We start from the raw sequence: 15486 nt of genomic DNA on the forward strand, positions 1-15486 counted from the left end.
CCAACTAGCCAGGCTCCTTTTACTGAAGCCTTTGCAGCTGGCACTCTTTGGTCATGCAAAACAATTCTGTTCCCTCTAGACACTGGACATGTATAGTTCCCAGTGAGCTTTTACATGACTGGAATATCGCCCAGCTAACCGGACTGAGGCACATTTTGTGGGGATCACCAAACCATTATCAGTAATTACGGAGCTGGGCTGGAATTCACACTGGTGATTTAGCTGGAAAAGGTCCCATCTCAATATCCTGAACCATCTACTCTCCACATCTAATTTGTTCTGAAATTACACGTGGCTGATCTGGCACCCCCGCCCTGCCGGCAGGACCAGCCTCTTTCCATGCCAGTGGTTTAGACAACAGGAGATTGTTCCTTATTTTCCAAAGAATGCAGTTATCAGAGTTTTGCCTCTGCTTTCTGAAGAGCTGATCCAAAGGGCTAATTCATCCTTTCCTCTTCTAGGATGATCTAATGAGAAAAATTCCTCTGCACACAGAATTTCTGCTTAACTAACCTTTCTGACCAGGGTCTCAGAGCTAGAATGTGAAGCATCCAAATTCCCAGTGTGCCCAGGAATTTTCCCTGGCCTATCTACACAGACTATTAGCTCCTTCAAATTACTCTTGGTTACTAAAGCTCACTGGAGAGTGACACCTGCCCATAACTTCTTCAATCCCTTGTAAGAATCGTGCTTGTAGGTGAACATTTCCTTCCTCCATCCCCAGCCTGGGGCAGTGCCAACCACGCCAGGTTCACTCCCAGTGGCACCTCAGGGAGCAGGAGGCACAGAGATACTTTAGTCCTCCTCCACATTGAACACGTATTAGTTAAGATTTAGCTGGTGCTTTTGCTATTTTCGGCTATTCTGTACTTAAAAGCAGAGGGAAGGTGGCCCTACCACCTTGTTCCATCACAGGGAGGATAAAGAGGGCAGTTCAGCACAGCAACAACTGGAACTGTCACACACTGATGCAAAGCTCACATGAGTGCCAAGGTAATGTCCTCCTGCTTCAGGCACATCTATCTGTCTCTCCTCTGGTGCATTTTCAGCTCTTGTAAAGGTTTCTTTGACCTCCCTGCACCAGGGTTATAGATCATGGCAATTTGTGTAGGTGTTTTCTTGTGTTTGTTTTTCTGTAGAGCTAGAACTCAGTCACCAGAGAATTACAGGAGAATTTAAGGAAAGGAGAAGAGAAAGAAGGCAGGTTAAGTGACCACAATATGTTCTGTAGAGGAGCTGCTCTACAAAACGACTAAATATCCACCCCACCAGAGCACATTCGTAATACACACATTTCTGGCTACTGAGGAACTGTGCTGAACACGGCTGTAAATCCTCAACTGTTTGGCTGATCATCCCAAAACAAACATTACTGAAACCGAGGAACAAATACATCCAAAAATTATTGTTCTGGGATCCACTTGCTAAGGGAATGCTCAAATAAATATAATTCAAAGTAGGTTGGTACTTCATGGAAACACTTAAGAGTTAAAAATCTTCCCCACCCCAAAATAAAGAAACAGTTCATTAGAATTTCTCCAGTTCTCCAGTTCAATTGATAATCTGCTTTGCAGAAACCAAAGCAGCAGCTAGCCTGAGGTGCCAGCATCAGTTCTGAATCTGCACTCAAAGGATTCACTCACCAATTAACATTGATTCTTTCTGGTACTCTTTGCTGAGGTGGCAGCGCTGGGTCACACAGGACACGTATCTCTCCAGAACATACCAGCACATTTCATAGTAGAAAGGATACCGGAATTTGGCGTGCACCTGAAAGCAAGATCAACACTGTCAGTCCACGGGGAAGGGAGAGAAGTTTGCAGCACAAGGGCCAGTCATCATTCCCATCGTGTTATCAAGAGCACAAACAGTGTGAGGAGGGGGAGGGGAGAGGGTGGGAGCAGGGAGCTGAATGCCTCCAGCATACGGAATGAGGAGCCAGCCTGCCTGCCACGACAGCATCATTTCTTGGTTCACTAATTTGTATCCTCTTGGGGTGGTGGGAGAGGAGAGGGTTTGTGTTCTTGTGAAATCATGAAACTGATGGATGGCCCCTACGGAATTATTTACCTGCTGTATAAACATAGGGTGGTCACATACAGATGTTAGTCACTAGAACTTAAAATAAAGGCGTGGGTTTTCATCTCCTGAACGTCTATCAGAGGATTTTTATCAAAATGGCAACATTACCTGAGTCAAGCAAGAAATTAATCTTTTTCATTTGTGGTTGTCTCAACAATTTGATTAAACAAATGAACACACAAATTCTTGCTAATTACACATTAAAGTAAAAATCCCTTACATGGTTTACCTTTTGGTAGCAAGTTAGCTTTTGCCACAAACAGAGTAAGAATAGAAAAGCAGGATTTTGACAAAAGATCCTGTCAAGCTGTGCACTTTTTCTTACATCTCAGACCTGTTGTTCTCACACAAAAAACTGAATTATCCAACACTAGTTATTTGTGAGAGTCTTTCAGATTCAAAAGGAAACAAAGAGGGTTTCCTTCCTTTCCAACATAGTTTTCTATCTGTGGAAGGTCACTGTACCAAAGAAGGATCTGGGAAGCTCCTAAAATGCAGGAAGATATGTGTATTTGTTGTGATTTGTTAAAAATGGATGCCATGCATCTTGCATGCACTGTTACTTACACTGTACACCTCTTTCTCCTGGTGACACAGAAATCTGTATTTTGCAGACTCACATGCAGGCACTGCACTGGGATTACAGGAACTGCTTTAAAACATTCTCTACCTATTCACTGCTCCCCTAAGCCCAGAGCTGGGCACCCACCTTTAGTGAAAAGCCAGACTGCACCAGAAAGGAGCATTACCTCAGAAAAAAAAACCCAAAACCAAAACCAGCTACCTCAGATCAGCCAAAAGCCCAAAGTCTAAACAGAACTGCTAACCCAGCACCTGCAAACTCAGATTCAGCTCTGCAAAGCAGGCACTGTCCAAACACCTGCACAGTGATCAAAGCATCCACTTGAGCAGATCAGTGACTTACTGGAATGCCCATATTTGAAAACTGTCCCCAGAGTGGACTGCCAAAGAACTTGCCACTGTTCCCAGGGCACAGGAAATGCAAACACTTCTGCTAGCAGTAAAAATATAACGAAGGGAAAATATACTGTATTGTCACACTAACTGTATCACAGCGTAGGATTAAAATACTCCATGGCAATTCCCGAAAGTTAAAATCTCTTAAATTCAACACAAACACAGCTGGCAATTCTGAACTGCTTGTTGCTACAGGTCATGCATCCAGCATTGGTGCTCCTTTCCAAATGTTTCCCTGTGGTTTGTTATAAAGCACACATACCAAAATAGAAGGGAAAAAAGAAAAGGAAAAAAAAAACCAACCAGCCAAACAACAACCCCCTAAATGTGAGAACATTTAACCCCAGGGCCTTTTTGCATTGAAGACAATTTTTCCTTTAGTTTAGTTATTTGTCATAGAGAAGAGATCAAGTCACTTATGACTATTAGGGAACACAGGGGAAATTAGCCATGCTAAAATATATGCTAATAAAGGAACTCAAATTTTTCCAAGAGAGCACTGCAGGAAACAAAATTTGCAAAGAATTGACTTACAAACAGGAAGCCGCCTTCCACCCCTCAGCCTTCAAAAGGTTTTCAGCCACATGCCTGGGAATATTAAAGACATCATTGCTCAACATTTGTTGACAGATTCTGAGCTTCACCAAATTTAGTTGTTACCAATGTTAATTCAATGTGAAAGACAAGGCAGTAATGCATGCAGTGCTCCCATTATGTATATCAATCTTTAATATTCAATTTGAGTTCCTAATTGCCTCGCTATCAATGTTCCAACCCACAGCAAATCCCTCCATGCCTCTGTAATCCACTGTTTGCCCGAGAAGGCTTTGCTTTTACAAACCTTCAGAAGGAAGAGCTGAGGAGCTCTCTCTACCATCTGTAGGCAGAGATACAGTACAAAGATCTACAGGGCCTTCTGCCAGTAAAGAGACTCTAAGAGTGCTTTAAAAACTTTTAAAGTTTGCCTTATGGAAAAGCATAGAGGAATATGCTCTTTATGATATCCCTGAACATTTATTAATTATAATGGATATGAACTGCATTATGTGCATGTCCATACTCTTTCCACTGTACACTCATAGTCAAATGAACTCTTATGGGCAGGGGGGAGGAATAGGAGAAAGAAGGAAAAAAATTAAAAATGTTCTGTGATGAGTTCGAAGTGTAATATCTGATACAGACACTGCCAGAGGACTAAATTCCCCACCAGCAGGGAAATACACTGGATCATCTAATAGGCATTTCCAGCTCTAACTTCTGTGATTAATAATTTACAATCCACTGAAAAAAATTAATTATTCCTGTACAGCAAGAAAAAATCCTCTCTGGAATATGAACCATTTCTTCAGTTCAAAGTGAAATTATTTTAGAGATTTATATACCCCTCCAAAACCAAAACAAAAACCCTAAGCAAGCAACACACACGTTTTCCTGAAAGAAGTATTAATCTCTTCCATAATGCCCATTAAAATCATTACAAACTCTACTTGTGTTTAATCAATCTAATCACAACACTGAAAAGCAATTTATGATTATTTACAAAATAATTAGTCTAGCCACTTAAAATGTTATCTTGCATTCCAGAAAACCAAGTGAATAGCAAACACCATCATCTGTGAGTGACCACCTTACGTATATATTTGGAAAGCCCTTGTTCCTACCCAGGCTCAAATATTTTAAGGCAGTTTAATTTAGATCAATTGAGAATTTCTTCCTCTTCGGTACGACAGAGCTGTACCACCCCAATGCCAAATGATGAATCTCTGCATGGCACCCTGCTCTGCAGTTCCTCAAGCTGGGCTTGCAGAGAGCTAAACAGCTTGGCCTGTTTGACTGGCTGTTAATTGGCCTCCAGGAAAGCCAGGCTGCAAAATGAGAGTCTCTACGAACTGTGAGGCTGGAGTATATTTGTTTACCTCAATTGCACATTAGGAGCTGTTTCCAACAATAGACATGTTTTTTATTACTCCTTAAAACTATTTTTAAATGGCTACAACCCTCTTAAAAAGTCTCCCAGGGGTATGAGGAATTAAGCTAGAATAAGCATGACAAGTATATAAACTAGGCAATTTTATCAGGCTGTAAATCAGCATTACCATTTCAACCCTGTATTTATTCTTGTCTGAGCTGCTAAGACAATAACAACTACACCTAGCATAAAAATGACTTTGAATATCAGCAATCAAAGATGATTAAACATTACATAGCAGGTTTAAACACAGTGAAACCTCCATAAAATTGCTCTGTGCAAAATGAAGAGGGGAAGCACACCTGTATTACACTTTGATTTGAGTGTGGCAAATTACTTTGTCAATCACATCATGTAATTTACTTCTGTGCCATACACAATGGAAAGATCAATACTGATGAGAAACTCATTTGCAGTATGTTCACACTGGCAAATTTGGGTGAACTACACTGTACTGAGTCTGCCAGACCAGGCAGTGTATGAATGGAATTATTTCAACAAAGAAATTACAAAATTTGATTGACATATGAAGCAAATAATGTAGTACACACAAGAACCCTGTTTTGAAACCATTTCCCCTTCAAGATTCCTGAATGATATTTTTAGGTTGGGGGGTGGGGGGTATTATTATTTCTAAATCACTGTATTGATTTTCCTGCCTTTTATCAAACTTCTGTATGACTTAGTTGCACGGCTTCTATTTTGGTTCTGTCCAGAAATTCTTCCTATTCAACTATTCACACAGTTCTGATTTTATACATCTGCCCACGAGCACAAGTTTGTGAGCACAGGTACAGACTGTGCGTAACACATTGCCAGCACACAGCAACATCCAAGTGCTGAAATTGCTTCTGTGAATTCGTGGATATTCTGGGCTGTTGGCTTTTATTGGTCTGTTTTAAGGCACTCCAGTATTTTTGCAAGGAAAATGATAAAAGAACTATATAGACTTCAAAGAAAAATTAAACAAAAAGTGACAAGAACAAAGGTTTGATTTGGGACTTCCAAATGTTGCAGTATCTCTTTCCCAACAAGTGATGACAGGACATTTTTCATGATGCAGATACCCAACTGCCAGAACCTCCTCACAGCATCAGTAAATTTTAAAAGGCATTTCAGTGTAACTGGCTGGTAAGTTCCTAAAAGATACCAAAATATTTGACTGCTGCAAGGAGTTTTGCCTGCTGGCATAAAAAGCTTAGAAAATCAAAAGCTGCACCCAGCTTCCCAAGGAGAAGGGCCTGACATGAAGCACGACTGAGCAGTGACAACACAAGGTGTGTGATCTGGGGTTGCTCAAGTCCTGTGTGAACAAAATGTCAGTTTTTCTACAATTTAAGGAAAATAGAGTGTTTCCTTCCCATCTTCCCCAAACACATCAATGGAAATAACTCATTCCTGGCATCGATCCTTCCTCCCAGTTTCCCCTTCTCCATTCACCATGTGAACTGCCTGTGCAAACATCCTTCCCAACAACAACACACCCTCTGCTGCACCCCTGCAGTGTATTCCCAGCATGTATTGCTGGTTCTTATTTACAGTCATTCTGGAAACCTTCTTGTGCCCAGCACCTCTGCCAGGCCACAGTGAGGCCCTTCCTGCTTCTGTCACTGTAACTGTCCTCTCCAAGACCCTTTACACTTTCTCAAGACACTTGACACTCACCGATCCAAAGCCAGGCTGAATCCACTCTGGTCTCTACCTCTACTTCTGCTCTCTGCCACATTCCCTCTGTTCTAATTCCCCTAAATTTCAGCTTTTGTCTTCATTTCTCTTCCACTAAGAATTCATTTTTCTGCTTAATATTCCTTCTCTTCATTAAAGTCACTCCAGGAAACCAACTGCTCCCACCAATGTTTTGCCATGTGAAGATTACCAGACCTTGTACCCACTGGGAAGCCAGGGAGGCTGGGGGGAGAACACCCTTCCTCCCACTGAGTCAGAGATATACTTCAAAATGATTTGTATTTGCTTCAGGCCTATGCACTCTGACTACAAAGAAAGCAATTTGGGGTAAAAGCCAACTTGGAGCAAGAATTGTGTCCTCTTGAAGAGGTGAATGACAGTGAGCTGTACTGATGCCCGCAACACAACATTTTAAGACTTTTTAGTTAAGAAGAATTGCTATTTCCTGCCATTTTGCCAGCCCAACCCTCCATTAACACCAGAGTTGGCACCTGTGCCAGTGGTTTGCCAGCACTGTCTCAAGAGTGAGGCCTCCAAAACAGTTCCCATCTGGATTGCACATCCCTCTGGTTCATTTTTAGGTCAGAATGCCATGATAGCCTTGCATAGCTTATTTAACAGTCTACTAAAACAGTGTCACTTCCTTCAGATCCTGCAGCTTTATGAAACTCAAAGGATGTGATGAGTAGGTGCCCTGCCCTGTTTATTAACCAAGGATAAAATTGTCACTCCCAACAAAGAGGTGGCACAGTAACTTCTCCAGCCTTTCCCTCAGGTAGGTGCTACAGCCAGATGAACATCACAATGCTCAGATTAATGTCCCATCCTGGACTCTCTGATCCAAGAAATTGTATCATTGATACAATTGATCCATGGTATCATTGGTATCATTGTAGTGACTGCCAATTACAGAAGATGTCATTTCATACTCAACTTGTGCACAGCTTTGCCAGTTCAGCTGTGGGCAGCAGAACCAGCCCAGTGCCATCAGTTCTCCATGCTCAGGTATCCATCCGAGGTGTGCACAGGGAGGTGATAAGCAGGGAGTTACCAGAAATACTGGTACAAAGGTCTGTAAAGTGCAGTATGCTTTTGTGCAGTAGGGAATGTGTTTTATGAAAGTTTAACAGGCAGACAAAAGACACAGAAGGGACACATCTGTGCGAAGCAGATGAGTAAATCCCACTAAAAATAACCAACATTTGAAAGTCTCATTACTTCATGTTTACCTCTTGTTTCAACGACTCTGACATGGAGATCCCGTCAGTTGCTGTTTGTCAGAAGGGAATACGAAGGAGAGACTATGACAGATCATAGTCACAAAGAACTGCTCAGTTAAAAAGAGAATCAAGTATCCTTACCCTTGTTCTGTCCTCAATTTCATAGATGCGAAGCTGCATGGGAACATTAAAGCTATGCAGGATATTTCCACCAAACACCAGAGAATCTACTGGAGTATAAACCGCGTGTATCCACCCTAGAGAGGGAAAGCAAAGAACTGAGAATGCCTCATGCTACGTAGCATTACAGAGCAATTTACAATCAAATTTTAACAACCCCCTGAATCCCACTGTGCAGGGGATGAGAGGTTAAAGCAGTGAAAGGTTAAATAGGATGCTCACAGCCATGCTTCAGGACTAGTCATAGCAGAAGGGCACCTTGTGACGTGCAGTCTTACAACCTTCTGTAAATCAGTTCTTCTATTTATTCACCGAACAGTTACAGTGTTTACTGAGCACACGCAAGTTTATGACTCAACCACATCCATGACTAAGAAGTAAATTCAGTCTGTTCCATACACTTGGTTCTCAGACTGGCACATCCAGCATGGCTGCAAACCCTGTCAGCAGGGGTGGTGGGCAAGGGCTGTAGAACTGGACTGAGGCACACCAAACTTACTTCACACCAGCACCAAAACGCACACCTTCAGATGTAAAAGACTGCAAATTATTACCAGCCCTCCTTCAGAGGTGAAAGTTTCATCTCCTATGATCAACTTCCTGAAGTAACCGAGAAATTGTTTTCACTGCAAGCTTCAAGTTAAGGGATTTAACATTTCTAGTACTGGAGCTGATGAGACTGTTCTGACCCAATCCTGCAAGGGACTGAATTAATTTCACAGGTTCCAAAGAATCTTCTATCACAACGAAAATCCAGGCACAGCAATTCAGGCAGCCATACACCAGCTCTTCTGCCTCTGCATTGTTTGCTTGGTCTGTCAGGAGCTGAAGCTCTGGCTATGCAAGACTGTAGCCTCTGATCTCTGCAGTGAAAAAGGAATTGATCCTGCTAATGATCTGGGACCCACAGAGACCTGACACTTTTTTTTCCCCTTCTTTTTTAATGAAAAGCATTACCATTTATAAACCAGCAGACAGCAAAGCAACATGGGGGGCAGTCAATTTTCTCCTGACTGTGCAGTACTTTCCATTAAAGCTGTGGCAGCTTTCCTTCACTTCCAGATCAGTGAGGGAGCAGGAAAATGCCATTCAGCCTGGAGGGTTTTCCAGCCAGCAGCCACAAAAGTGCTCCTCCACAACAATCTTTCGGCCACAAAGGCCTGCAGAGCTCTCTCTGAGAAGTCCTTGAGCCACAGCAGATGGCAGGACTGGGGCTCTCATTTAAGGGCATGTTGGTAGGAGAGTGATAGGAAGCAAAAGAAATCAGCACCAGAATTTTCTCCCTGGAAACACGCGCCCATCACTCTGGATACATTTTTCTGAATTTCAGAATCACAGAGTAGTAGAGGTTGGAAAGGACCTCTGGAGGTCCAACCTGCTGCTCAAGCAGGACGACCCAGAGCCAGCTGCACAGAACTGTGTCCAGATGGCTCCTCAGTATCTCCTGAGACTGGAGACTCCACAGCCCCTCTGGGCAACCTGTTCCAGGGCTTCAGTCAATTTACAGGCCTGACTCCACACACTAAATGTGATGCATATAAAGCCAGCGGGTGGCTCATGGCTCTGGCAGCTCTCAGAATTATTCCATCTTTCCTTCTCTGGTCAGGATAATTTCAGTTACAGTGATCCAGCCTGTTTATCACTTCCAAATGAAGAACAACCAACTAGCAAGGATTTTTTTTTTCAGGTAAGGGTAGGGTGGCAACTACACATATCAACACTATAAATACTTCACAGCTGAAGTAATTCAGCACCTCACATGAAATACATCAGTCTGTACTAAGAGCAAACTACTAGAAAAATAAATGATCTTCATCCTAGTCTTTGGGAAGGAAAACAGATCCAAGGTCAAGGAAGCTGGGGCCACTGCTTCCACCAGGTAAACAAAGATTTCTGTGTTTGTGGGAAAGAATGGAAACCATGTGCTGAAGCAACAGGGGGTCTCCAATGCCAACTCATTGGCTAGGTGCTGAAACACAGGGTTGGTTTGCATGACAATCCACCTTAATTGTCAGGTTTAGAGATGAACAAACTGAAACTTGAAAAAGTGAAATGACTTTCACAGCCACATTTTACTGAGTGGTGGCAGAAGACAGCTCAGAACCAGGCAGTTACCAGCAGAACACTGAGGAGTCCTCAACACCACTTCCCACTGCAGTTCTCTCAGCACAGGTGTCAATGTCCAACCTTATTGGAGCTGTTATTTTAAAAAAATTATCAACATCACTTAAAATACAATCTGTTATCAAATATTTACAACTTAGCTAAAAGCAGTAACTGAACTGACTATTGTCCTATTTGAAAAGTTAAAAGGAGATATCCCTTCATTTAATAATCAATAAAATTAAATCCCATCAATGCAATTGTTCTTTGTTGTTCGGGGTTGGGAAAAATAAAATGAATGAGAGACCAAGCAACAAAGTCACCATGTAAAAAAGTCCTGGGAATTGAAGTTCCTACCCCTACCAAGGCAGGAATGATTTCCAGGCATAGCTCAGAGATGGGTATGGATGATGCACGTGGGTACCATTCCCTCAGTGCTGAAGTGCTGAGCTGGGCACACAGCTCAGTCCTGGGGAATCCCACATCTCCAGCAGCTCATGTGCTCCCACAGGCAGCATCAAGCTCAGCCCCTCTGCAGGACACAGCCCTGTCAGAGGAGTCACCTGCGCATAAAATAGATTTTGGCCACTCAGCTGTGCAGCATTTCAGTCACACTGCATCCCAAAATAGCTTCCACTTGCCTGAGGAACGTACGTGCATAATTGAAACTGCAGAGACACAAGCACCAAGAGGTGGATTCCAGGGACACAGGACAGAATGGGCAAGGTTAGACAAAAAAGATGGGAGAAATGACAAGGTACAAAATCACACGAAGACTGGCACAAATGTTACAGAGGAAAAAAAAACCCAACATTAAAATCTCTTGTTCTAATATTAACCAGGCTGTGTACAGAGAAAAACTGGAGGTCAGCACCAGAAAAGTAGAAGTAGGAGGAAAGAGAGATGAGCAGAAAACAGGAAACAGTTTCCATCAGGGTAATGTATTGTGGAAATGAGCTCTGAGAACAGAGAAGCTTGGATGGCACATTCAATCCATTCCCACAGCTTAGCTACAGCACGACTCAGAAATAAACTGAGGAGGATGAATGTTCATTGTGACCATTTGTAAACAAGAACACCCATCTTCTCAGCTTCCCAATTACCAAGGTTTTTAAAGGGGAATACAAACCTCCAGAACAGGAGGTGCTGCATGTACGTTTAAGGCAAAAGGACAGCTAAAGGGTTTGCTTTAATATCATCTGCCACACCCCTGCCTCACCTTCACCTATACCATTACTTTTTGCTGGATGAATTTACAGATCTGTTGACATTTTAGATCATGTCCCCTGTGCTGAACAGCCTTCCATGTCTGTTCCTGTGTGTCTCACTTCCAGATCTCACAGCACAACCTTGTCACACAGCCTCCAATACCAACACCTCTGGAGAGAGTTCATCAGTTCTCTCCTCAGCAACTGCTTTGTGCCGCTTACACAAACCTTGCTACTGCTGCACAACCCTCTGTACTTCGTGGCTTAGTGCAAGACAGGAGATAACGCCTCACCTCTTGGTAATTGTCTCAAAAACAGAAAAATGCCACAAATTAAATTTCCTCCTTAATGCTAAAAAAAACCACTGGAGTTATATCAGAACAACTGGAATAAGGGCTGACAAAGTCAAAGGTCAGTGGAATAAGACATTATTAATTTTTGTCCGAAAGCCACAAACAAAAGCACCTGTTAAATATTACTTAAAGCTACAATAAAATCCTACAGATGAGAGAAAGGCATTGACTGTGTGGCTTCAAAGACCAGTCATGAACTAGAAAACTCTTCCCCGTGGGTGACCACTTCCCAACCAGCCTGTGCTGACCACAGAGATGTCAGAGTGAAGGTGGAACCAGCCCAGCCTCCCTGGGCAGCTGGAGCAGCTCCGGCACAGCCACTGCCCACTCCTGCCCAGGATAGGCTCAGCCACATTGGATAAATGGATTTGGGAGTACAGACACTGCACAGACACTGCTCACAGCTCTCATGTCAATCCTCAACAAGAACACCATCCACTTACTGTTTTTCTGAAGTTGATGGTTTTTATTTCAGTTCCTGGCGATCGATAAGTGCTTTTTCCTTCCCAAAACAATCCTAGTGTATGAAGCCAAGCCAACACTGAGCAGGAATTCTATTCAGGAGACTCAGAAAAGCTCTCAGCTGATTTACAGTTATGAATTATTCCACCACTCCTAAGATACACTTGAATATTTAGATGTTATCATCTCTAGTAAATCAAGAAGGTAAAATTAACAGTAACAAACATTTTTCTGAGCAGTTAAAAGAAAGATATGATCTCATTATCTTTTGAGTTTTATAAAACAAGTATTATTAAACATTGCAAACTTGTTAGAAGATTTCAGTGGGCTGCAAATTCCTACTCAAGGATGCAATCATCCATCTGAGAATAATGAAAAAGAATATTAACTTATAAAGCTATGGGGCAAACAGCCTACAAGCTCCAAGCCAAAACCATGGTGCATCCGTTTCCATTAGTAACTGAACCAATATTTTGCTTTGTGATACAGAAGTTGCCACATACTCTGCAATTCTACAGCAACTTGGAGTGGAAAAGATGAAATATATATGTCTCAAAAATAAAAAGTGACTAAAGAGATAACCTGAGAGTAGGCACTGCCAGCAAATCTCCAAAGAAGGATGACTGCATCATAGCAGTGCCCACAACCAAATCTATCAAAGAAAGATCATGTTTACATTTTTTAAGTTAAAAATTTACTGATTTTGCCCCAGTAGTACAAGTAATACACATCAATCTTAAACCATCTGTAAGAATTAGGAAGAGCACTGCATTGGGTAAGAACCAAAAATCCAACATTATGCTGTCACCTTCCATCAAAAGCAGACACTCTAGGCAAAAAGCCTCTCCTCTTTGATCCTCTCCACCAATCTTCTTCCTGTGGTCCCTGACGTTCCAGGCACAGAGATTCCATTAATGTCAGTGGAAGCTCACAGAATGGGAAAAGCTAAACAGCAACCAAAAATAGCCAGGCAGCTCTGCAGCCCTAGCACAACACCCAGCAAAAAATGTACCAGCCAGATTTTAATAGCCTGTCATTCTCCCTGCTGTAAGGGCTATGTGCCACCTTCTGGCCCCATCACACAATAATCCATCAAACTCTCACTGGCACAGCAGAGGTGACCTAAGACCACACACTCCTAATAGGCAAAATCCCACTGATAACCACTGAGAAAGCATTTGAAACACTATGAATCCTTGCAAGTAGCTGCCTACAGTCCACATAGAACACCTCTTTCTGTCTACTCTCCTTCCCAAAAGTATTCATCTGAGAAAGGTCATTATTTCTGCATTTGACTGGAGACAAGAACTCTGGAGCACTCTCAGGTTACCACAATAATTAAGAGAGACTTTAATAGCATGTTTCCATGCCAAAGGCCCTGAAGTGTAGTATAGAGAACATAAGAAAAATAAAGTAAAACAAACAGCTTACTCCTCAGTGGAACACTGCCAACTCCCAGGTGAAACACAACTGTTATAAAATTGCATGCAGCAACATGAGGAGAAGTTTGAAGAAGAACCAGAATGGAACATCACCCAGTTGACAGCAAGTTACCTTGTCTGGCTTTTGATCATAGAAATGTTGAATAAATCAGCACTGCAGAGGTCTTCTGCAATATCTAATGGCAGCCCAACATCTCATATCTTCCATGGACTCACATTAAAGCCACAGATTTGAAAAGCCTACAGTAAGATCAGAAGACCAAACCCAAGCCCCACAGCTGCTCATGAGCCCACTGTCTCTGGCCAGTGACAGAGGCTCAGAAAAAAAGCTGTCAGAAAGAGGATGATCAGAGCAACGCTTAGTAGCATCAGCCATCTCCTCCCAAAGGAACTCAAACCAGGATGTTTGCAAACATTCTGAGACCAATCACACTGCAAACCCTGGAATCAACTTGGGTCCACAGTAAGTGTGGCAAGTACCTTGAAGCTCACTAAAACTGATCTTCACAAAAAAAGAAGAAAATCCAAGTTTATCCATATTATGGCAGACAACATCAGTGACAATCCAGAACTGGCTTGAGCTCACCTTTTCAAGACATGCACTGATTACACTCTGACTTTACAACTTTAACAGGCAAAAACACTGCAAGACAAATTTTCCACAAGATACTACAAGCTGGCTGCTTTTATATGCACCAATTTCACATGTGCAGACTCCCCTGAATTTGAAGAACAAGAGTCTGCACCAGACATATATACACATGCATAAAAGAAAAGGTCATTTTTTGAAAGAGAGGCCTGGCAGGAAATTGAGAGAAAAGCAAACAAGTTTAACATATTTCAAATTATGGCAAAATCTTGCTTGTAGAGGACAACAGGCAGGAGGAGAAAGACAATATCCATGTCACAGATCCATCATTCAAAATCAAAACTCCATATTCAGCAAGACTAAGACTTAAAAGAGCAAGTAGATTGAAAAAAGGATGAATTTTTGTCTGTGCTTAGTTTTGAGCTTGGGTTTAGGTAACAAGAGTGATATTTAGGAGGACATGAGAGAAACTAATGTGGTGTCCAGAGACCAAGAGAGAGGGAAATGGATGCATAAAGTATGCACCACTTGAGAAAAGAAGTGCGAGGAGAGAAGTAAAAGACAGAGAATAAAGACTGGAGTGATGGTGAAGGGCAAGAGATTGAGAGAGGAAGGTTCCAGTGAAGCTATGTAGTAAAAGGAGAAAAATACTTGTAAAAGGACAAGCACTGAAGATATTAAAAGCCTGGCTAACTGGCATTAACTTAGTGAGCAGTATTTCAAAAAGTCTGCAGAGGAACAGTCAGGATGTAAAGAGCAAGTGGCTTGTAGAAGACAAAAACATTTCTGTGCCTACAGAAATCCTGAGCTGTAGAAACCTGAGGGATGCTGCCCAAATACTTTCTGTGTGTCCCAGCACAGTGATGGGAGATACCTTAACTACTTCTCCATAACATCACTACAACGGACTTCAAACACTTCAAACATCCCCCCTGAAAAGTCATCATATGGTGCAGAAAAATCTACAGTAAAAACAGTACTGGACAAGCTCTAGATTTGACTGTGACAGGTAAAATTTTGTTGTTTCCCTACCGAGACAATAAGTGAGCACTGAAATGGTGCTTTTTCTCTTCTGGATGATCAGAGTTTCCACCTGAAGAGAAGGCCACTCTGTAAAGAACTTCCCTTCTATCTGGCATGAATCACATAGGCAGCATCTCCGTGCACTATCCCAGAGTGAGATGTGTTACCTTGACCAAATTTCATCTGTAGTG

The 15486-nt window shown here is 42.2% G+C and overlaps 1 protein-coding gene across 5 annotated transcripts in view; it reads right to left on the bottom strand.

The window, feature by feature from the left end:
- KDM2B (lysine demethylase 2B) overlaps positions 1-15486 on the bottom strand; it is a 111436-nt gene that overhangs the window by 52083 nt on the left and 43867 nt on the right. For all 5 annotated transcript variants that reach the window (XM_085075482.1, XM_085075481.1, XM_085075480.1 and 2 more), the window contains 2 exons: positions 8077-8192; positions 1644-1770 (listed from right to left, as the gene is read on the bottom strand). In XM_085075482.1, the coding sequence (XP_084931608.1) occupies positions 1644-1770; positions 8077-8192 (243 nt within the window). The remainder of the gene's footprint in view (positions 1-1643; positions 1771-8076; positions 8193-15486) is intronic.

The sequence above is a fragment of the Lichenostomus cassidix genome, chromosome 15 (assembly GCF_008360975.1).
Source record: "Lichenostomus cassidix isolate B80296 chromosome 15, HeHo_3.0, whole genome shotgun sequence".
NCBI lineage: Eukaryota > Metazoa > Chordata > Aves > Passeriformes > Meliphagidae > Lichenostomus > Lichenostomus cassidix.